The following is a 25,219-nucleotide window of genomic DNA, read 5'->3' as shown; positions in this document are numbered from 1 at the left end:
AATCTAGAGTGCATGTGACCTTTTCCCATTTTTGAGGGGGGTGAAATATATGAAGCAGGTGTTTGTCACAGAGTTTATGCCAGATACAATCTCCATTGGGCTAGTGGGAAACTCTCTCCATTATGTTAGCAATGATGCCTCAGTGGCAAATATATATACTAGGATGCACCCCGAATATCAGATTAGCATCTACATGAGGAGGAGAAAATTTAAGGAAATCATTTAAAACTCATAAGTTATTAGTTGAAGCTAAAACAAGGGCTTAACAAAGGGAACTAAATCCCAGAAGGATAGCCCTTTACAAATTTACAGTTGGGAGCTAAATCCCAGGAGGAGGTGGCAATCCAGCAAGAATTTCCAGGTCTTGCAGCCTTGCTCAAACAGAGATTCCGGAGTGATTGAAAAGAACCTCAGTCACATATTTCAACTAACCCCGAGCTTAGAAAGGGGCAATAAAAGCATTCATAGCTCTATATTGGCAAGAGCCACTGTATAGTAGAAGAGTCTGTTTATAAACAAAAAGAGGTACAGGGCCGGATCTACACTACTGCTTTAAAGCACTTTATAACCGTTATAAAGCGCTTTAAAGCAGTAGTGTAGATCCGGCCAGGCTAGCTTCAGGTATAGACTTGCTTCAGAGTAGGCTTAAATTTAAGGCCTTATAGAGCAGTCATTAAGTAAAGCACAGAAAAAGATTCATCCCAAGCCTGAAAGTTAAGGTCATTATTTAGTTAAAAAACACAGAGTAAAGGACTCAGCCCTTGCAAAACACAACCCTTCCCAAATCAATCACCCTTTGTCTGCTATCCCAGCCAACAACCCATTGAATAGAGGATCATCCCTAAATAAGTTCCCTATTCACTATTCTCCATATTCTTCTTTTTTAAATAGGAATCTCCTTTCCCAGGGAGCCAATTGATTTATATTCCCAGCCACTGGAAGCTAGTGCTGACCAGTAGTTTACATATAGCCTCCCTTGCTTTTCAAACAAGGCCCTCCAATCAGATTAACTGCAGCAGCAGTTGGGCCGAACTATAAAATGGAGCAGGCTTGAAAGGGAGCCAGCTCTCTGAGTGCAAGAAGCCCCAGCGAAGAAGCAGCTCAACTCCACTGACAAAGTATCAGCATGCAAGTGAGTTATGCACCTGTGTGAGTTTAGCAACAGGATGAGAAAGCCAAGGCACTTGACTCTTTCCTCCCTACTCATAGTAAGTAACTGTTTTAGATATGGAGCTGTATACAAATGTTGTAAATAAATAAACTGCAAATAAATTCCCTACCTTCTCTTAGTAAAAACAAAGTTTTCCAAATAATAATAATAATAAAGAACCAGTTATGGAGGTAGAAAGCCAGCAGGGCTGTGGAGGTTTATCCACTGTGTTGCACTAAGTGACAAATGTATGACTATCTGCCTGCTGGAGAGAAGTTATGGGTGACAACTTTTTTATTTTGGCTGGCTCCATTGTAAATATGCCCACCAGAGCGGTCTACTAAAATAAACAATGCAACAGTAAAGAAAGGAACTCAAAATTTGATAATTAAAATAAAATTAAATTAAAAAAACCAAAAGAAAAGAAAGGAACTCAAATTTTGGAGCAATCCCTGCTTGTAGCCAATCTGTAATCTTACTTTCTTATCTCTTCCAGCATTAAGCTGTTCTTTTGAGTAGAAGAGCTTTTTGATTATGTAGAAACATTCCTCTATACATCCTGTGATACCTGGTAATATTTGAAACTTTAATACAGTTCCTTACAGAGAAGTAGAATAACAATACCAAAGAAGTAGGGATGAGCTGACTTTTTTTTTATCACTTAAGGTGTCACACAAACTTTAGCTAATGAATTCAATCAAAAGGTGCTTTGTCTTTATTGTTAAAGTAAATCAGCCATAGACAGAAATCTTAGGTCTGATTGTGCTTCACCACCTGGTCAACTGGCTCATTAATCTGCATTTTCTGCTCTGTTGATCTTCTGATACAATGTGCCTTTATAATGAATTGTTTTTAGAAAATGTTCTAGCTCAAAATGTCACATTTTGACTAAAGCCAAGCACAGATGGATAAAAGTGTGAGATATGGGACACACAATGCAAGATGATAACTGTATTTCACTAATCAGGAAGATACTGTGTAGACTCTGTCCATTCAGTATATATGTCTTTGAATATATTGAGAATTGACACTTCTAGACATCTCAAACTAAAAGAGAACACTTATTTCAAATCGGATTGTTTCTTACTGACTTTACTTTCTGTATAATCACTTGCCTATATGGGGCTGTCTATATGTGGTAAAAGCCCAGAGTCTGTGCTGCTTCAGTTATATGATGCAGATGCAGCTTTGTAGCCACTGTGAGTCTTTCCCATGAAGCTGTGCATTGAAAAAGCCAGGAACTTACCCCGACTTTCAATGGAAGCGAAGTCAGTACAGCTCTTTCGCCATCTGATCTTGCTCCGGGGCCAATCTGGGCACGGTCCCTGGTGGAAGGTGACTGGCGATTGGTCACCTTCTACCAGGAAGAGGGCGGGTGTGTGTGTACTCCAATGGCTGCCAGAACCCCTGCACTGCCTCCTTGACATTGGATTACTGGACGCCACTGCAGGGGAGTAAAAATGTGGGGTTTTGGAGGGAGGCAGCGCCATCTCGGCACCATGAAGACAGTGCCCCAGTCTTAAGTAAGGATGGAAATGCAATCAGAACAAGCCACAGTATAGAAACAAAAAATGTTAAGTGTTCTTGTAAAGGAATCAGCCCTTATGAAGTTGCATCCTTGATTCTGAAGAATTACAGGGATATCAAAGTCTGAGAAATGTGATGAGGGCCCATTTCTATTCTATGTGCAGCACTATATATGTCTCTGGAGAGACCACCAGTGAGGGAGGAAGCAGCAGCCCGGCACCTCTCCACCGTGCCTGGGTCCAGCACCAGCTGAGAGCCCCCTCCCTCCTGCTGTCACCTGTAGCTGCTGAACTTTCCAACTAAGATTGTAGTGCCTGAATTTGCTTTCCTTTTCCCCCTCCTCCTCCTCCCTGCCAATCCCCTTTCCTTTTGTGTCATGTCTTTTAGATTGTAAGCCTGTGGGCAGGGACTGTCAAGAAATACTTGTGTAAGCCGCCATGAGAGCCTTTTTGGCTGAATGGCGGCATAAAAATCCTTAAATAAATAAAATAAATAAAAAAATATATCACGCCCAAAGTGTTAGTATTCCTCTTTTTATCACTTTGTTTCAGTGCTCAAAGTAGGTTTGGATGGGGTGGGATGCTATCCTACTTCTTCTAACTTTTTTTTTTATTATGAGGATGTGAGTGTGGCCCGACCCATCCCACTTCCCTTTTTTCCACACTTTGAAACTATCTCACATCCTTCAAAACTATGCTACTTCCTTTTCTCTCTCACTTCAACTATAGACTTACTGCTAAAATTTAGCTTGCTTCACAGTAATAGTTATTTTATCTCAATCATATATGATAAAATACAGACCTAGCCTTTTAGTCACAATCTTGTATCTAGTGCTCCTCACAAATAGCTTTTTGTATACCAGAAGCAAGTGCAATCAAATGCTTCCTGAGATGAAGCTGCGATTGATGCTACCATTAAATGCTGAGTATCATGTCCAGGAATTATTTGATTTTACATTTCTTTGCTGTCTGGTATTTATGCCTTCATTTTGCCTTTAATAGGCTCTATTTCCCATTAAGAGGGTTGAAGTGTCCAATACTAATTACAGAAGTACAGAATACAGCAAAGTATTTCAAGGTAATGCCTACTACGAGGCATTTCAAACTTCTAAATAAGCAGCAGAAGAACTTTTCTCCTTGGGGACATCACAAGTGTTAATCCAAAAGTTAAAAGGTGTGTGTGTGTGTGTGTGTAGGGTTGGGTGAGTGGCCATGAATGATCTCTCTTCTTTTGTCGCTTTCTTTGAATGTCTGAAGTGTCTCTACTGGATAACTATGAGCTGCAGCTTTCTTTCAGTCAAGTTATTCCTTTCCTTTCATTATTTTATATTTTTTCCTCTTGTCATTCCCAATACCTCTCCTATCATGCAAAGGTTCATAGGAAAAATACCTCAGGGCACCTCATACTGTTCTTTCCTTCTAAAATGACAAATAAACAAGTTTTTAACTTTTTAAAAAGGTTACCTTGTGCTGTAAGGAAGTTTAGCAAAACGAACCATAAAATATCTAACTCCCGAATACCTGTCTAAGTTGATCTAAAATGCACTGCGAACATGGAATTTCCTAATGTATTACCTACACTACCTAGTCCTTTAGCAATTCAGCAGCTACTGAGATTCAGTTGAATAATATGTGGTTATAGCCTACATCTAAAAATTCTTAGAGGAACTCACTTCTGACTGCCCTTGAACAGCATGTACTGAGGGGGCGTGGGGAATGTTTGCAAGGCATTTTAAAATGAGTTCTTCATAAACATCCCCTTAGAAGGTTATTCACCCACCAGCCATTTGATACATAACATGACTAACAAAGAGAGTTTGTGTCACATGTAAATGACATAATGGAAGTCACACACAGTACAAAATTGGCCACATGACAAAGATTATATTGATCTCATTGTAATTTGGAGCCAGAGACTCGCATATTAAAATGTCAATATGTGTATGAAACAAATTAGCACCTTTGCCCGCAACTACTCATGTCCCACTTTTACTTATGTATTTAAACATTTGTATCTTGCCCTATATCACTGGGATACAGGGCGGCATACAGATAAAATCATACAAAAAGTATAAATCAATAAATGTACACAGCTAAAAACAAATCAAACCATTAATCAAGCTAAACTATTAACCAAGCTTTTACTTCTAACTGAAACAATAAGTGGCACAACTTATTTAGGCAAGGGCATGATCTCTCCACCCCCCAAAAAAAGACACAGGGTGGGTCTGCATGATCATGGAGGGAAATAAACCATGGAGGCTTATTTTCCCTTCTCACATGTGCCAGTTACCAGTTGCTAAATTGGCATAATTACCCTCCCTGAGTGCTGGGGGGGGGGGGGGATCTACACTACTGCTTTAAAGCGCTTTAAAGTGCTTTATAACAGTTTTGACAACTGTTGGGGCCCAGGACACACTGCATATACAGGTTTCAAAATGTTTTCAAAGTGCTTTAAAAGCAATAGTGTAGAATCCCCCCTTGGCTGTCATGACATCCAAACCCAGCAAGGGTGGGTGGCTGCGGTGATCTGCAAACCCTAGAACAAGCCACGGGTTTCAGGCTGGTTTCTAAACCCACCATCAATGGGTTCAGACATTATGACAACCTGTGCCCGACGAGGGTAATTATGGCTTATTTCCCTCCATGATTGTTTGAATCCAGTCACTACATAGCAAAGGAGTATAAGAACCTGCTGTAAATTAATTTGAGTAAGCACTGTTAATAGTACTCAAGTAAATGTTTCTGATCTTGCTGTTTGGTATAGTCTGTGGAGGGAAATGTTAACAATCTTTGCTTGAATATGCATATATAATATATACTAGGCAATACAGTCACCTGAAAATTTACTGCATTTTCAATAAATTAAGTCAGTTCAATGGATGAAAAATGGAACACGTTTAAGAGCCATTTACTGAAGTACGTTGGATATCATCACATAAGAGTACTTCTATACACAAAGCTAACAGACTTTTCCTGAAATAGCTCTCCATTCTTTCCCCTTTTAGCTCACATACCACACAAACAAGCATTTCTGGAGCTTTGTTGTCCTTCTGAAATATCATTCCCTATCCACAGAACTACACAAAGGTGCTTCTGAACAGGGATGCAGTTCTATCACTTTGACTGACTAAACTAGGCGCTTGAAATATTTGCTAAACAATAATACAGAGAAGCTTCAATCTCAGTGGGGCTTTCAGACTCAAACTGCATCTTCATAGTCTCAGGTTAATCATGTACCTAATTTTCTGATTATTGACTCGTTCCCACAAAGGATTTTACTTGCTTTGGCATATCAGCACTCATCAGTGATAAACTGTCAAGTGAAGTTTTACGCTCTTTTCACAGATCAAATTTTTAAACTGCAGGAACATGGAGTTTTCAATTTCAACTTTAGGACATCATCCAATGTCAATTTCAGATTATTTCTATTAATCTAGTGAGATGTAAAGAAAAGCTTTTATTGCTGCTTTCATTCTGGTATGGAATAGACTGGCTGTTTGTTCCTAGCATCACATTAGGCAATCGATGGATGCTGCCCAGTTGAGTTACCCTATTGTCAAGATTCAAAGCTGTGCAGAAAGTTAGTGCATAATTTCTGGTTATTGAAATAGCTGAATATTGCTAACTCAAGCCAGGATAAAAGAAGGATTGAAGCTTTTGTTTGGGGAGTGCAGGAACTGTGGGCTCCTGCAGGGCGAAACCACACTCAGGAGGAAGCTTAAGCAAAGATTTGTGGATTTAAAAACTTATTCAAGGCAACAATCAAGTAAAATCCTAGGATGGAGTGAGTATTATGGATCTGTTTGGGTTATGCTAAGAGGATAGAACTGAATTTCTGCCTAGTAATTCTCTCCTCAAAATACGAACGTTCAAAAAGATTGAAATGTAGAATAGAGCTGCAACTTCAAGAATGTTGCAAAGAATTAACATTCAGCGAAGTAAACTGGGACACAGATAATAAATATCCCAGATTTTCTGCAGAGGTTCACTTAAGCCAGAAATAAAAGTTATGAGATATGCATCATTATTGTGGAAATCAGGAACCCCACATCTCGTCTTCCTTCTCTCCCCACACCCCACACTTCCTGGTAAAGTCTAGTAATACAAAACAAGCGATGTAATGTTACTGCACTAAGAGTTTCCTCACCCCTACAAATGGCAGCCAGTGAAGTGGAGGCACTGAAACTCACAGAATCCTTGCAGAAATAGTACAAGTATACCAAGAACTCAAGTAACAAGTACATTGCAATCATCACCAAGATTTCCTGTACATTTTTTCCCATGAAGCATCTTAATACAGTACCTGAACATGTGATGGTGGGAGTCCTCTTCTTATATAGACAGCAAAAAGAGCATCCTTTCCTAAGGAGATATTGAATTTCAGGAATTGTGGCTGTGTGATATGGATTTGTGACCGCCAGAATACTCCTTGTGGTACTTCCTGAGTGACCCTCCGTCCGACCTCTGCCTCCCCGCTATCTATGCTGTTGTTTCTAGTGGCCCAAGGTCCTGGAAGACAAGAGCCGATAAAAGTAGATGACAGTCAGATTCCAATGTATATATTTTTAACAGTCTCATTTACGATGAAACTGTGTGGCAATCACAGACATCCAAAGCAAAATTTAATTGACAAGACTATATTTACCCACCCAGTTTTTATTTTCATTTTTTTCTTACAACAGGGAAAGCACGCTGCTTTATATCCATGGAAGAATGAGGATCTGCTTCTTTGAAAGCTATACACTTGCTCCCTCGGGCATCTGGAATCTTTCATACAGCTTCCTCTCCCATTTTTAATTCCATGATTGCTCTTTACTGATCAAATATAATAAGAGCAGAAAGGCAGCTAAGCACATTAAAAGCTCCTTGCACTCTTTTGAACATCCTAATGTGAATAGGATATAAAAATAAACCCACAAGGGAAAATAAAGGAATAATTTCAGTGTAAATTAACTGACAGAGGACTTTTATTCATCATGTGTCAAATACCAAGCAAGTTTGTAAACAATCAAAATATAAAAAGAAAATGAATAAATAAAAGATTAAAGAGAATATAGTTAAATAATTTAAGATTTGCTTCTTCAAAATATAAATCTCGGTTGAGTCTAAATGTATTATTTCCCCAAATCCAGGTTGTTTCGGACTTGACCAAATGAAAAATAAAATTCTTTCTCCAATGTAGGTGAAATCCTCATTCTGATGGTATAAAGATTTGCGTTACTACTGAACAAACAGCTTTTGACTAAACATTGGGAAACTGATATGAAAGTTTGGATGAACAAGTGCTATAGAAATATTCTAAAATACAGTAAGTGGGAACATCAACTGCAATTTGTCCTTTTAACAATGCTACATTCACATGTAACGATAAGCTAGACTTTTAACTGTGAACAAGCAAGTGTGCTGGTGCGTGCTGCTCCATCCCTGCTGCTTGGGTCCTTCTGCCAGTGGCAGTGGCTAAACCAGGGTGAGTGACTTTGGAGAATGCAGGAGGAGCACCATGCCACCCCTGAAATTGCTGCTGCTGCAGAACGGCCACACAATTTCAGTGGCAATACAGCAGTGAGGGGGGAAAGCCCAATTTTTGCTTTGAAACAAGGCCTGTGAAGAACTCGCACTTTGCTTTAAAGGAAAATTGCATTCCTGAAGCTTTGGTTACAATATCTGAAGTGATACTGCTATATAAATAAATAATAATAATAATAATAGTATAGGCTCTAAGTTTTGTATTATAAATAGACATTTATTTTATTTATTTATTTATTACATTTATATACTGCCCCAATAGCTAGAGCTCTCTGGGCAGTTTACAGAAATTCTAAACATGTGGGGAGGGGAGTTGTTTGGTTCAGGGTCAGGCTTTTTAATTCTCGTTATAATCATTCTCTCTCTCTCTCTTTCTATCTCTCACACACTGCACTGCTGTTGGCACAACTGAGGGGGGGGGGAAAGTATCCATATGGTACTTCTATGTTTTCTCCTGTGGGTGAAATAGTAACTTCAGTGGCAGGGGTTTAAATCAGGAAAATGCTGCAGGGAAAAGGTTTAACCCTCTTCCCCCAGCACTCCAGCTGCAATCCAAATCAGTGCCCATGTGTCTGTTTTTTAAGTTTAAAAACAAAACAAAACAAAACACAGGAGATCATGTTCACAAATGTCCCATGTCAGATCTAGTTTGGTCCTCAGAGATTAGAGTGGAAGTGCACGGCACTCACATCTCCACTTGTCAATGCTCCTTATAATGCCCAAAGAGAGAACGAACAACAGAGCAAATTTAAATGGTAAATTCAGGTTTAAACTTAATTATAATCTCCAGCTTGCATATGCTTTAATGTACTTGCCATTTAATAATATTGTTATCAAACACCTTTACGTTTAGTCTTTCTACTATCATATATAAATTACCCACAACAGGTTCTCAAGTCCAGGCTTTCTTATTCCAGATGGATTAAGCCAGAATACATACAAAAATCTGATTTCCCCACAACAAACACTGAACAGGGATTAAAATTACCATCCCATGGTGTTTTAACTCAACTACAAAACATACCAGACTTAGGGCATGTCTACACGAGGGTTTATCCTGGGGATTGCCCCGTGATTATCCCTATGCGTCCACATGACACACAGGGGATCCTGGGGGCAGGGAGGGAAGATCCCTGCATTTCTCTGGGTTAACCAGGATGGCTTTAATCCTGACTTTTCCCGTGGTCTCGGGATTGTCTCGAGACCATGGGAGGTGCAGGCAGCCATCCCAGTTTTGTCCTGGCTCCTCAGGTGCTCCATGCCCATCGGGGGAGAGGAGTGGATTTTTTTTAAAATTATTATTATTATTTATTTATATAGCACCATCGATGTACATGGTGCTGTACAGAGTAAAACAGTAAATAGCAATAGCAATACCCTGCCGCATAGGCTTACAATCTAATAAAATCATAGTAAAACAATGAGGGGAAGAGAATGCAAACAGGCACAGGGTAGGGTAAGCAGGCACAGGGTAGGGTACCTTTCTATTTTCGCTGGAGCACTCATACACTACAACTCTAATTTCTTTTTTTAAAATGGCCGCTGCAATGGATGTCGCGCGGCCGCATTTGGACTGTGGGGGAGGATCTCACGATCATAAAATCCCGGAATGCTGGGAGGTCTAGACATGGCCGTAAGGGGAAGGGCCTGTCCTGGATGCTTTTATGTCCTTCATGTTCATCCAAAACACAACATGATGGAAAACAAGCCATGGGCTGATCAAAGGAAGAAAGGTATTTGATTCTGCCTCCATAATCAGCTATTGAGTCAGTGTGGTAGGGTGGCTCAAGGGTTGGAAACAGACTGGGAAGAGCCAGGTACAAATCCTTGGTCAGCAAAAGGCTTAGAATTACTGAGCTCAGGGGTCTCCAACCTTTTTTGGCCTGTGGGTGCATTTAGAATCCTGAAAATTGCCATGGGTACCAGTGACAAAATGGCCACCATGGGGGTTATAGCAACTCACAAAATGGTGGCTGTGGTGGTGCTGGGGAGGGCAGGTACGACAGATAAGACTGCAAATTAGTTCAAATATGAAATAATTTAATAACAAATAAATAAAACTGAAACACAAGCATCCAAACATTATCAACAAATAATAATGGCCCCCCACTGCCATGCACCACAGAAAACAAGCAAGGTTGGGTGGATCAGCCAGTGAGCCCTGAAGTCTACCACACACAATGAACAAATATAGCGCAGGTCTGTGAGCACACAGCAAAATCCTTAACTTACCCACAACTTTGCACATGCTTTCTACATACACCTAACAACTTCCAGAGTGCTACAGCAAACACAAAGCAGACAGCCATGGGGGGGGAATAGAAAATGCCCCCACATCACTACCACTCCAAGCACAAAAGCCTGGAAGTAAAGCCATGTGGGCAAATAAGTGAATGGGCTGGGAATTCCATTGCTTTACTCATTATGCCAACAAACAAACAGAAGGGAACAGAGGACAAGCACCGCACCTCCAGACACACAAAAATAAAGGTATGTTCAGATAACACGCTAAGCTACGGTTAGGCCATTAACCCTTTTGCAACAATGTTTAGTGAGTGTGTTTAAACCATGGTTATGTAGCTACCATGGTTAGGAATGGTTCACATGACACACTAATCCATAATGTTTAGCTCAAAATACTTAACCACTGTGGCTTAGTGTGTCGTCTGAACAGGATCAAAGAATTGGAGATCAAGCACCATTCTCCTCACTCCAAAAAATGCAGATAGGAGGGTGAGCAAGCAGGCAGGAAATGCCCTCCATTTGCCTGTGCCCCCCTCTCAGATAGAAAAGCCCCCAGCACACTCGGTCCCATTTCCATACTGCTGGTTTGCATTCAAGGGGAACACTTCCCTTTCCCTTCCAACACAGCCATAGTTCATGCCTACTCCTAGCAGGCACAGAATGGGAGTAAGCACACAGGTTTCTAACTTATTACTTTAGCAAATCAGAGAACAAGGGTGTGTGTCAAAACTGCAACTTAAAAATTATAGAGAAACCAGATCCATAGACCTCAAAATATAGAACAACCTGGAAGTTAGCAGATATGCCTTGTATACCAAGGCCCCGAGGGCAGACCTGCTGGGGACCCCTGGTGAACCGGTTCATTGGGCTCCTTCTCAAGGTTTGACCCATTATACCAGCTGTTGATGTAAGCAATGAACAGGCATGAGTCAACTGGCAGCAAGATACCTCTAGCAATACAATAAGGCTCAGATGCTTCAGTTTTAAATAACTTATGACCTATGGACTGGTTCTCTCAGTTTATTTACATTTTATTGTGTTTTAGTTTTATTAGATTGTATTTTTTGTATGATATTTCAATGTTTTATGAACCACCCAGAGAACTTCAGTTATAGAACAGCTATATGAATACACCAAATTAATTAATAAATCCCTCAGGAGATGTCCCGGAGTAAGGACCCTATTCTCAACTAGTTAATGAACTTAACTGTAAGCTGCTGCCAAAATGGCAGGAGGTATTCCTAGGCCAGATCTACAACTTGTGTAAAATCATTGCAATTTCATCATGGTAACGTGATATCCCACTTGCACATTTATACCTCATAGGATACACAATATTTGTTATGGTATTTTCAATGATGAGCAAGAAATAACACCATGAAAAAAGCAAGAAATAACACTATCAATGCACTTCAATACTGCTATAAAGCATCAATGTAGATCTATCCCTGGAAGGCGCTCAGAGGCCCTTTCTACACCTAAGGATTATCCCAGGAAAATGGAGGGCTCATCCCTGCCTTCTCCTGGGATCCCCTGTGTGTCATTTGCATGCACAGAGATGATCCCAGGACGATCCCTGGAAAAAAGGCAGGTGTAGAAACAGCCAGAGATGTTACAGTACAAGGCTCCAAATCAGTGTTCTGTCCCTTTAAAATTCTAAAAGTTTAGAATTACAGTTTGGTCATCATTGGGCCTGGCACTGCGGAGATTAGTTGAGCCCCGATTTTTGTTGGTGCAACACCGGTGATTCCCGACAATTTTCTCATTTCCTGCAGACCCAACCTCGGACATCCTCCTTGACAACTGCTGCCACCAGTTTATTATTCCAGGCCTCAACCAGGACCTCTACGGGCCTCAATTGCTATATGCAGGAATTTTTGCTTAAAGATTATGTGATCCACATTCCACTTCCTTCAATTTAAGCTATCTGGCTCCTTTACAATTTACATTTTTTTTCATTCTTCCAATATACATTTATAAACTATTAATATAAAATATTAAAGTTATATTAAGACAAGTGTTTAAATTCATATCGTTAAATCTGACATGTTAACATGATCACAAGTATGGCTTTGTGATAAGCTGTTAAAGATAATGCCTCTCAGAGATAACTTAGCCTCTCTGTTCTTTGAGAAAGCCAAATATTTTTTTCAGGTTGACCTTAGAGAGCTGGCTCGCTGTAGAGGGTGATGTTTTCTTCATAGATAGTTCTATGCTCAATTAGTCTTTCAAAACAAAACTTGCTTGTCTGTTGTAAGGCTTAAAACATAGGATCCCTTGTCTTAAGAACATAAGAAGAGCCCTGCTGGATCAGACCAAGGGTCCATCTCGTCCAGCACTCTGTTCACACAGTGGCCAACCAGCCATCGGCCAGGGATGAACAAGAAGGACATGGTGCAACAGTACCCTCCCACCCATGTTCCCCAGCAACTTCTGCGCCTTCTACCACCCCTTTCTTCTGTCATTGGTCCATTTTTATATTTTTCTCTTTGTGGCTTGGGCTCATGACCTGCACATGACATCCAGCTCCCAGCTCCTTTGGGAATGCCACAATTCTGTTCAGGTGTAGTAGTGAGGCTAACCAAATATTCCATGTGTGGCCTCTCACAGGTTTATATTTGCCCACACTTATATACTGCATACTTATATTTATATACACTTGGAACATACTTACAATTTTGGAAATGAATCAGTTCACCAAAATCTGTCAGAAATTTTGCCGAACGTTATCCTTGGCAAAGACTGCACTTTCAACAATGGCATAACGACATGGTAAAGAAGTGTGAATAATCCAAGTACCAAAACATATCCTCTGCATCCATTGTCTTTAAATGTAATTACCACTGCAACAAGTTTTCAATTTTAAATTCCAAATTGCCTATGCTCTTGAGGCTTACACTTGCATGTAATGAAAAGCCATTTAAACATATTCTATTGCCAATGTCTTTACATGGTAAGAGAATGCTTTTACTGAACATTGTTAATCTTTGAATAACAGTTTTTAATAAGCTGTGTCTTTTTAAAAATAAAATTCTAGGTTAATGGGGCAATATCAGAACACAAAGGCAAAAAGAAACACAAGAGCACATTGGCTACAAGTGGAATAAATGGATTAACGTAATGTCAAGCAACATGGCTGTGTGGCTATGCCTGAGTGACTCAGTATCCTCTGGAGGCATCAAATGAAGATTCAAAATGGAACAATGGCCCTTTCTACATGCATTTGTTACCTTTCATCTAAGGATCTACAAGTGCTTTGCACATACCAAGGAACCAAGCAACACAACCAGGTATTGTCATCCTCACCTTACAAAGAGAGATAATAAGTATGTCTCTCTCTCTTTCAGATAAGTATCATGAGCATGACAATATACTTAGCATCATCAGATCAACCAGTGCCCCTGGTGGGAAACAAGCCCAGAATCTTGGCAAATATAAAAGGTATGATTTCCCAACCCATCACTTTCACATGCAATTAAGATTGCCACATTTAACCAGTTAATTGGTTGATTAATCAATTGCATATGCAATCAGAGTCAGTCACATTGAACTTAGCTGGACTTACTTCTGAGTAAATATGTGTAAGATTGCACTGCACAATTCTTTGTGATCAATTAAAAAGGTTCCTAATTACCACACAGTAGTTTTTGAAACACAGCAACACATATGTCAATAAAAATATAGCATCTTAAGGAGCATTTTAAAAGAGAGTTCCCTGCTGCCCTTTTCAGATACAGGAAGAAACTTCTTTTTCTAAGATGATGCCTCCAACACCCACATGCATCATTTAAAAACAAAGAAGGTTTGCTTCTGCTTCATAACTTATGAATACTGTTTTCACTCATATGCAAATCTATGCAGAATTAAACATACACTTAATTGACTAAAATGTCTTTAATCACGTGACAGTCTTACTTGGACTGTAGCTCCCAGTTTACTCATGTGAGCATTTTTGTTTCTGAAAAAGTCATTGTAGATCAGTCTTCCCCAAACTCGTGCACTCCAGCTGTGTTGGACTACAAGTCTTATCATCCTCACCTAGAATGGCCATTTACCATACCGGCTGGCAATGGTGGGAGCTGTAGTTCAACACATCTGGGAGGCACCAGGTTGGGAAAGGTTCCTGAACAAGTTCTTAAACAAGTACAGAGATTGCAGAAAGAAGGAAAACCTCCACTTGTTACTTTTAAAAATATGAAAAAAGTTAACTCCGAGAACAAAGTCCAGTGGCTCAAAACATGCCATATTTTTTAAATAAAATAAAATAGTTCTTATAGAACCACTAGGTTAACAGCTTTATTTGGAACTATATTGGTGTATCTCCATTGTGGCTAATAGATCACACTATGTGGACCACTCCTTCAGGCCAATTATTTGTAGAAAATTGCCACCAAAATTGCTGGTCTGAAATTGCACCCTTGGTCAGTTTGGGGAGATGGCTAGGTGATGTGCCTGGCGAGAGGCCCACTGTATCTGCATGTTCTATTTAGCCGCAAGTCAATAGACTCTGGCCCTACAATGTCCCTCCTCCTGTCTCCCCTCTAAACTTGATGCTATTCCCTGCCTCCAAGATGATACACTTTTGTTTCATCTGAGGTAAGTCTTTTCAACAATCCAAATCTCCATTAATTGATCAAATTAATTAATTAAACCTCCATTCATTACTTATTAATTACAACATTTGGGTGCCAATCCATAACAAAGCTCTTGCTTCAGGAGTAACAAATAGTGAACACTCATCTGATTCCAACACCTGGCATACTCGTTAGACATGCCAATGGACTTGGACCAAGAGGAGGATTGTAGCATGCTGCCATTCAAGCCATGCCAAGCCACTGCCAGTATTCTGGAGATGGGGTTGTCATCAGATGAGTGTTGTATCGCTTGCTTGCTACTGCCAATTTACAGATGTTTATGCATTCTTTAGATGACGTTGTCCGCCTCACATGCGTTTTTCCATCGCAAAATAGACCCCTTTTAATCTATTTTTTAAAAAATGTAATGTGCCATGATCTCCTGCTGTGTGCAACGAAAATGGTGTGATAAAAATACCCCCTGAATGCGCTAAGTTGGTCTTTGTTTACTTCCTCTTTGCTCTCTGGGAAGAAAGAGGAAATAATGAAGGACAAAAGCAGGGGCAGAGAAGCAATGGTAAGGAAACACGATTTTCCCCCATGCGATGAAGCTTGAAGTCTTATTTCAAAGTTTTTCTTCCTAATGTGATTCTATTCTTACCTTTCATTGAATGGGCCAAAAGGGCAGATTCTTTTTTCTTTTGTCCCATCAACTTACTATGAAACACTAGCTATATGAATTTGATCACTCTGTGTTACATTTTCTCTGCATGTGTAGGGAGTGTAAGATTGTGTATTCCTGCCTAGCCTATTGGGCATGCCTGCCTCACCTGCACCATCTTGAGACAGCTATACATGGGTGTAATGTTTGGATAGGATATATGCATGTACAATCCCATTAAGCCGAAATCATGCAGTTCATTTCTCTTGCCCCAATTTGAGATACTGATGATGCAATGTTCCTACTAATGTGCATTGTATATGTACGCAACCCATTAAAACATTATGTCCAAGTATGCACATCCAAGGTGCCAGACGCATCTGTTGGCCTCGGCAGCAAAATGCAGCCTTTCTCCATTTTGCTGCCCTCAATAGCAATAAGGCAAGGGAATAATTTTTGTTTAACAGAACTTCTTGTTTCTTTAGAACATGTATTTTTCTTCACTGTGTATTCCCTTCCTTATTAACTACTGGCTGGTATGTTTCATTAACAGGTATTTTTTCTTTAAGGAAGGAATCTTGACACTTCAAAAATCTGACGATAAAGGCAATGGCTGCACAGCCTATTTAAAAATGCATTGACTAAAAACAGTCACCTAGTCTCTCATTCAGATATGGTTATGTGAATGCACACTAAGAGACCCGACAAATAGATTATGTGCCTTCTGCATACTCCTGTACTAAGGAGTATTTGCAGAATTAATTAGCTTTGTTTTCAATTTCCTTAGCTGAATATTTCATAGGCATGAACCACACTCGGTGAAGTTAATAGGAAGATGTCTTTGAAAAACTTTGCATTGGGCCCCAAAACAACCTGCACCCTTTAGAAAGTGCTTTGGGGTACAATCCTATACATTTCTAGACAGAGAAAAGCCCTACAACTCCCAGCATCTCTCAGCTAACCATGGAATGCTGGGAAATGTAGGGCCCTTCTCTGTCTAAACATGCATAGGACTGTTGTTTTTGTTTAATGGAGGCATAAAAATCCTTAAATAAAAAAATAAAAATAAATATGACAACAGCTGCCAGACTACTATACACACAATACTGGAAAAAGACACAAATACCATCAACGGAGGAATGGCTGCTCAAGGTTTGGAGTTGGCGGAGATGGTGAAACTTACCGCGTTAGTAAGAGAAAAATCAACAACCTCATTTGTACTGGACTGGAAACCTCTGATAGAGTATATACAAGAGTTGCAAAAGAATGATCTATTTGTTTGTGGGTTCTATATATAATCTATGGTGTGTATTTTTACATAACACTGGGCTGGTTAAAGGGTAGTAATTGACAGCCTATGTCTGACATGAAGATTGCCTCAAATGGAATATGGCCTTATATGTTTGGCGTGGGCTGGTCCATGAAGTCACGAAGAGTTGGAAGCGACTGAATGAATAAACAACAACAACATCATATTATTAGTTAAGTATGTGAAGTTTTGTAATTTCTTTCTTTCTTTCTTTCTTTCTTTCTTTTTCCTCCTTTTTCCTGTTCTTTGTTCTTTGTAGAAAATAATAAAATTGTTGAAAAACAAAATAAACATGCATAGGCTTGAACACTCGCGGTTCAAAGCTACACAACTGAAGTTGGATGTTGTGGTAGAGAGAACAGCACACTAGCCTTATTCTGCAGGTGTCAGACTTCTCGCTGTTGCTGTCATCTAATGCAGTAGATAATTTACCAAGCCTCTAATGAAGAATTTTAGAAACAATAGTTTGAACAGTTTAAGTTGTAAAACTTTCCATTTTCATGGTGAGATTAAATTAATCAATTTTACAACACACTAAATAATATAATTCTATGGTCAGATAGAACTAAAAAAAATTGTTCCTGTTTTTTGTTTGTTTGTTGAAACTTACAATAAAAATTATTTAAAAAAATAAAAAAATAAATAGGAAATTTTTCAACCAATTAAACAGGAAATATTTCAGCTAATTAAACAGTAAGTATGCTTGAAAAATGATTGGAATCCATACAAGTATTAGCGGCAAATCAATTTTGAAAATGTCACCACAGTTTTTATTTAAAACTCAAAAACTGAAATAGCGAAATACACTGTAAAGTTCTAGAAATGTGTCCCTTACTGGAGTACTTGTAAAACTTAACTAAAGTTAGAAAGCGTGCCGACATAAATCTGCTTTAGAGGTTATTCTGCATCACATATTTTTATCTATAGAAAATAGAAGTGAATACTGAGTATTTCCTAAGACATTACACTTCATTCCCATTAATTCTGTAAGCAGTGCAGCTAGCTCAGGGATCATTTGAACTCTTAGAAGGGCTCTGCAGACTTGTATTTCATTGTCTATTAACACAGTTCATGCCATACACGATACAGTTTTGAGCTGTCAATAAATTCTGCTAATAGCACATGCTTATAGTTCTGCTGATTCTACATTCTTCTGTGTTATAACTTTGAAAGTATAACTACTACTTCAATTACTAACACTAAAAAAAAAAAAAAGAAACTCTTTCACTGAGGCTCCAGTACTCACTTCCTCCAAACACGAATATTCTCTTTTTGTTCTAATCCAAAACACTAGAGGACTTTTCTGAAGTTCAAAAGGGCCAAAATATACACACATGGTGGGGGTAGAAAATTTGTGAGAGCAGGGCCTTATCCCCCAATCCCACTAACAATGTGTATGTATTAAGAACCCAAGAAGAGCATTGCTGGATCAGACCAAAGGCCTGATCTAGTCTAGCATCCATTTCCCAAAGTGGCCAACCAGATGCCCTAATGAAAGCCCACAAGTGGGATGTGAGAATAAGAGTGTCATCAGCTAAGCATTTCATCACATACTTGTTACTGGCCACTCGTGGGTTTTTGCGGGTCCTTTTAACAATGACATCCACCTCCCTCTACTTTTGGTCTTTTTTCCGTTATAAGACAGAGCAAATCTGATTTGGGGGGGATATAGCGAAACTTGCCACCATTTCCTGCTGGGTGCAGGAGAAGCAGCGTGATAAAATCACCCACTGAATGGTCCATGTGGTCATTGCTTGCTTCCTCTTTCTTCCCTGTGTGAAGAAAGAGGAAGCTGTTCATCACTATTGTGGGACAGCAAAGAGGCAAAGCAATGGTAAAGAAACACGATTCCCCCCCTTTTGTCTGATGATGCTCTATGTGTTTTCCTGCTGTTATTCAGAGGATGGTAGACTGGGAGCAGTAGTTTTCTGCGGGTGGTACTCCTTGAGGTCTTTCAATGCCAGGCTTATTTACTCCGTTTTTTTAAATTTATTATTTTCTGATTACTTTTACTGCTGTTTTGATCTCTTCAAAAATAAGAAGCTTAAATTGTATTAACATTTTCACCAGTTTTATCCACACTGATCTTTTTAATTTTGGTTTTAATATTTGTACTGTTTTAGTATTTTATGGCTGATTTATTTTAATTCGTTTTAGGCCTTTTTAAAATCTATTTGTAAGCCACTTTTGGATATAAATTTATGAAAGAAAGAAATATTGGTAGCGTGCGGCTGTTTTCTGAAACAAATTTGTGTCTATTATTACATTCTGTCATATATGTTCCTAAGATTCTTGCTGGGCCTTGTCTACACAGTAAATCAGATCTGCTTGACATGCTGAAAAAGCAAAATACAGAAATCCAAGCGGTGCAGGAGACAAATTTATTGCTACAATTGTATGAATCCCTGCTGAACTGTAAAGAATATCAGAACACTTTTGTGGAATTTATCAGGATCCCTATGAGCATTGGTAAGGAAGCAATTTTCAAAGCCTCTCCAAGATACTCAACAAACAGTGCTAGACATTACATCACTGTATCTCCATTTTACTGTACATACTTTCAGTATGCAAAAATTGCCCTCCATTTCTACACTGTGTCTGTCAAGGAAATGTGAAAATGTTAATGAACTTTTAATTGTATGATTAAAAAAGTTTTTGTTTTTTTAAATAGGAAAATGCTTAAATTTTGTTATATCAAAAACTAGTATTCAACCAGTGTAACTAAATTTCCTCAAAGCGGCTTAAGTGGAGAAAGACTTAAAATGCATGAAATCCCTGGAGATGAAATATTTGAATCATGGGTCCCCAAAATAGCCACAGCAGATGCTGCAAATGATTAATAACAGTATCTCTACATGTCTAAATAAATAGGAAATATCTATGGAAAAGAAGCATAGAGGATTAATCACCACTAATGCAAATAGATGTTAATTTCCTGAAGGTGAGGCTTTTGCAATATGGTTTTTTTTTAACAGCATTAAATCTGCGTGTTTTTTGTGTGGATGAGTCACATAAGTGGGAGCGAGGAACTCTTTGTGCACAACTGTCTTCTGGTGCTCTTTGATGAAAGCCTTTACCTCTATGTTGCTGATCTCCATCCCAACTCAGTTCTACTCCCCCCCCCAGCAAACCACAATATTTCTCCTTTACCCCTCAATCATTTCCGTCTGTCGTTTTCACCTCCATGATTTCTCTCCCTTCCTCAGTCCTTCTCCCCTGTCTTTCACGCAACCAGCCACCCTGTGTGTTATCCATTTTCTCTCTTTCCTTTCCTTTCCTTTGGCTCATGTGAAAGTGACTGAGGCCCATGGCTGGACCCCAGCCTACTGGATGAGAAATGCTGGAGTTATGCAAACCATAATTAGAACCATCAACAAAATTCCACAAAAATTACTGACACAGCCATGAAGAAAACCTAAATGCAAAGCTTGAGGAACTTTCACAACTCTGAATAGAATCCTAGTGGCACTGTTCTAAATACTACAGGTCGCTGCCTTGAGGCTGCCTTACTTGCTTATCTCACATCTTCATAGGCTGAAGAGCATTTTGCAGTTGTGATTTTTCTCTTTTGCCACAAAGCTCTGTGAAAGGAAGTTTTAAATACACATTTCTTCTTTTTACACAGGGAAGCCATAATAAACTGTAAATCAAGCATGCATTTAGCCACCTGTAAATATAAGATTGATCTCCATTATTCATTTTTTCGAGGGTGTTATTTACCCAGTTCAAATTATTGTTTTGCTATGCTAAGTGAGAAGCGGAGCTCAGGGTTCCTCAGAGCTGTGAGACTGAAAAAAACAGAGGCCAAAGGTCTCTATTTATCTCCTCCACTCAAAAAAATTCTGAAAATGACACAGTATGGACAATACCAGCACAAGCTGCATATCAAATTGACCAAATCACTTAGAATATTATTGAAGATACACAAAGGATATTTTCTTTCTTAGCACTGAGCTCATTAACAGCCGTCAAGGAAGTCTTGAAAGTTTAAGGTACTATTTTCTGAAACCATCCCCCTTAATCCTGACTGTATTTGATATCATTCATCACTTACTATGCTTGTGTTTCTCATTCCCTTTCCCTATCCATCTGTTACACCTGTCCTTTGGTAGGGCCCAGGTTTTTTGGGGGCTGGGGGCTGAGGTATTTTGCAAAAGCTCCATGCATAGCTCCATTTACAGGATGTTCCTGTAAAGATTAAGACTAATCCAACTGCTACCACTAACTATCAAACCACTATTTTTAAAATAAATAAATAAATAAATCACAAAGAGCACAGATACAAACAATTGTAGAAAACACTAAGATAAATCTTTAACACCGAACCATATATCTGTTGAGCCTGACTTACCTGATATAAAATAAGTTGCTAGACACAATTATGCTTATATATAATTATGCTTATATACAATTATGATAATCACCATCAACCAAGTATGCAGTAATTTCAGATTTGCCCCTAAAATAAATATTTTCCTGGCCTACCTCACAAGAGTAAAGTTTACACCATGTTTTGGATAGCAGATATAATAGGCAAGACATAATTTTAGTGAATCAAAAAACTAAAACACTGAAAAAGGTGAGATAAATAAAATACAAAAAACCCCGCCTAGCTTTGGAAATAAAGTGTCTCTAGAAACTGAAGCCAATTTCTTCATTAAAAGGATTTTTAACCAACCTTTAACTGAGAAAGGGAAAATGGCTATTCAGTGAACCCCAGAGGCCTGAGGTTTCTCACACCTTCTTAAGACATGGCAGTTTGGTATTTGGATTTCAAGCTGTTTAGGGCTTTAAAGATCCACATCAGCACCCTGAATTGGACTAGAAGCAAACAGGCAGTCAATGTAAGACTTTAAGAAATGATGATAATACGATCCCATCTGGTTGCACTATTGGAAGAAAAAGTGAGAGGACTTGAGCAGCGAGTGTCCACCCTCCAAGGAATAAGAGAAGGCAAAGAGTTCTTAGAGTTGTGGAACTGCAACAGCAACAAAAAGTACAAGAGATTGAAGAGCAACAACAAGCTGAAGCAAAAGTGGAGAATGCTGGGGTGAAGAAAGCCAATGAAGAGGAAACTCCCTGGAAAAGAGTGACTGTTAAGAGCAGAAGAATTAGAAGACACTCTGCGCCAGTGGAACCGTTAGAGTTATGTAACCACTTTCAGCTACTGGAGGAAGAGACTGGAGGACAGCCTGCAGAGGAAGAATTACAGGGGACCCCGTACACCCCCCTTAATCCTGACTGTATTTGTGACTGTATTTGATATCAATCATCACTTACTATGCTAGTGTTTCTCATTCCCTTTCCCTATCCATCTGTTACACCTGTCCTTTGGTAGGGACCAGGTTTTTTTGGGGCTGGGGGCTGAGGTATTTTGTGAACAACAGTGAACAAGAGGCAGAAGGTCAGTCAACCAAGAGGAAGAGAAAAGTAGTAGTTGTGGAAGACTCCCTGCTGCATGGGATTGAAACCCAAGTATGTTGTGAACACCCATGGACTCGCCAGGTATGCTGTCTCCCTGAAGCACAGATTAGAGATGTGATTGAAGGGTTGCCAAAGCTCATAAAGCCCATTTACATATATTCTTTTCTTTTCATCCATGTGGGAACAAATTATATTGCCCAGCGGAGCTACGAAGAAATCACACCAGACTTTGAAGCTCTGGGAAGCAAACTCAAGAACTTTGGGGCACAGATAGTTTTCTCATCCATCCTCCCAGTTCTTGGAAGAGGATTAGAAAGGGAAAGAAAAATATTCTGGGTGAATGACTGGCTACGAAGGTGGTGCTGACATGAAAGATTTGGATTGAAATCCTTGAAAACAATGCAGTGATAACTAGAAGCCAGCATGGATTTGTTAAGAACAAATCCTGTCAGATTTGATCAGGTAACCACCCTTGTGGACTGTGGGAATGCTGTGGACATAATATACCTTGACTTCAGCAAAGTTTCTGACAAAGTGCTCCATGATATTCTGATTAACAAACTAGCTAAAAGTGGGCTAGATGGAACAACTATTAAGTAGATCCACAGTTGGCTACAGAATCGGATTCAAAGAGTGCTTCTCAAACTGCAGGGAGGAAATGAGCAGTCCTGGGCCCAGTGATCTTCAACATTTTTATTAATGATTTAGATGAGGAGGTGCAGGGAATGCTGATCAAATTTCCAGATGACACAAAATTCCATGGGATAGCTAATACCCTGGAAGACAGAAACAAACTTCAAAGTGATCTTGATAGGCTGGAGCGCTGGGCTGAAAATAACAAAATGAAATTTAGTAGGGATAAATGCCAAGTTCTGCACCTAGGAAAAAGCAACCAAATGCACAGTTACAAGATGGGGTATACTTGGCTCAGCAATACTACAGGAGAATCTTGGAACTGTTGTAATTGTCTTAATTTTGTAAACCGCCCAGAGAGCTTCGGTTATTGGGCGGTATAGAAATGCAATAAATAAATAAATAAATAAATCACAAGCTGAATATGAGCCAACAGTGTGATGTGGCTGCAAAAAAAGCAAATGCTATTTTGGGCTGCATTAATCGTATAGCTTCCAAATTGCACGAAGTATTGGTTTCCCCTCTATTCGGCACTGGTTAGGCCTAATGTTGAGTACTGTGTCCAGTTCTGGGCTCCACACTTCAAGGAGGTGGCAGACAAGCTGGAGCATGTTCAGAGAGAGCAACAAGGATGATCAGGGGTCTGGAAACAAAGCCCTATGAGGAGAAACTGAAAAAACTGGGAATGTTTAGCCTGGAGAAGACTGAGGGGAGACTTGATAGCACTCTTCAAAAACTTGAAAGGTTGTCACACAGAGGAGGGCCAAGATCTCTTCTTGATCATCCCAGAGTGTAGGACACAGAATAATGGGCTCAAGTGACAGGATGCCAGATTCCGGATGGATATCAGGGAAAACTTCCTGACTGTTACAGCAGTACGACAATGGAGCCAATGACCTAGGGGGGTTGTGGACTCTCCCACACTACAGGCATTCAAGAGGCAGCTGGACAACTTTTTTCAGGTATACTTTAAGGTGGATTCCTGCACTGAGCAGGGGGTTGGATTTGATGGCCTTATAGGCCCCTTCAAACTCTACTATTCTATGATTTTATAATCTGGATGCACCAGTTATGTGCCTATTATTTATTTATTTATTTATTTATTTATTTATTTATATAGCACCATCAGTGTACAGTTATAATTCTAGCAGCCACATTCTGCATTATTTGAAGTTTCTGAGTTGTCCTTTAAGACAGCACCATGTACAATACACTGCAATAATCCAGTCAGGAGGTTATCAAAAGTATGGATCTCTATAGTCAGAGTATCCCTTACATCATCCTTCCCCATATTTGTGGCCTTCAGTTGTAATGAAAAAGTCCCGGCATCCTCCAGCCAGCCAGTACATCTGGAGGGCACATGGTTGGAGAAGGCTGCCTTACATTCTTACACACTTAGGGCTTCTTTAGATTAAAGGGAAATTGCATACGCTTACCAACATTTCACTTTTTGCTTCTCTTGAGCAACTGTAATGAGCTGATTTACATGGGAGGAAAGGAGCGACCACATGGTCTGTACCTGAAAACTTCTCTTCCTCTTGGTGCTCATAGTATTGAATGGGACAGCGCCCTCTAAAGAGTGTTTTGGAACACAACTTTAGCTGCATATGGTAGGAAATCCCGAGATATTTCAGAAGAAGTGTATCTAAGTTTTTTGTCTTTTTTTAACGGAATAACTGTCGGAAGGAGTGGGAGATGTGCAATGTCATCAAAATGACCTGCAAACTTCCGTGAGGGGTCACTGACAAGCATGCTATAAATTGCTTGTTTAGAGAAGCCGTTAATATCTGCTGCAGGCGCTATTACAGGGTTCCTGAAACAAAATGCTGTTGATTATTTAGCTAAAATAGTATACACACACCACATCTGCCCAACGATCTCAGCATAGTGGCCATGGAATACTGTCTAACTATTGGGGAGGGGGGGGACAGAAAACCAGGAAGGAGGGGGGATGGAATGGAGTATTGTGGAAGAGAGGATGGCTGACTGACCGGAACAATAAAGAGGAACACTCCGTACTGTCACCTTTTGTTGCAGGTCCCACTTGTACTATCTACAATGCAAAAAGCAATCATTTACTAGACCTGCCACATAACCCAGAGATTTCTAATTAAGAAACGACACACCTTACATGTTCAGAATATTGGATTCCTACCTGAGTAAGCACTT

At 39.5% G+C, this 25,219-nt stretch overlaps 1 protein-coding gene across 3 annotated transcripts in view; it reads right to left on the bottom strand.

The window, feature by feature from the left end:
* LOC134394813 (teneurin-2) overlaps positions 1 to 25,219 on the bottom strand; it is a 626,553-nt gene that overhangs the window by 163,218 nt on the left and 438,116 nt on the right. For all 3 annotated transcript variants that reach the window (XM_063120558.1, XM_063120559.1, XM_063120560.1), the window contains one exon: positions 6,983 to 7,188. In XM_063120558.1, the coding sequence (XP_062976628.1) occupies positions 6,983 to 7,188 (206 nt within the window). The remainder of the gene's footprint in view (positions 1 to 6,982; positions 7,189 to 25,219) is intronic.

This window comes from Elgaria multicarinata, chromosome 3 (assembly GCF_023053635.1).
Source record: "Elgaria multicarinata webbii isolate HBS135686 ecotype San Diego chromosome 3, rElgMul1.1.pri, whole genome shotgun sequence".
Lineage (NCBI taxonomy): Eukaryota > Metazoa > Chordata > Lepidosauria > Squamata > Anguidae > Elgaria > Elgaria multicarinata.
This window is presented reverse-complemented; position numbering and strand designations above follow the sequence as displayed.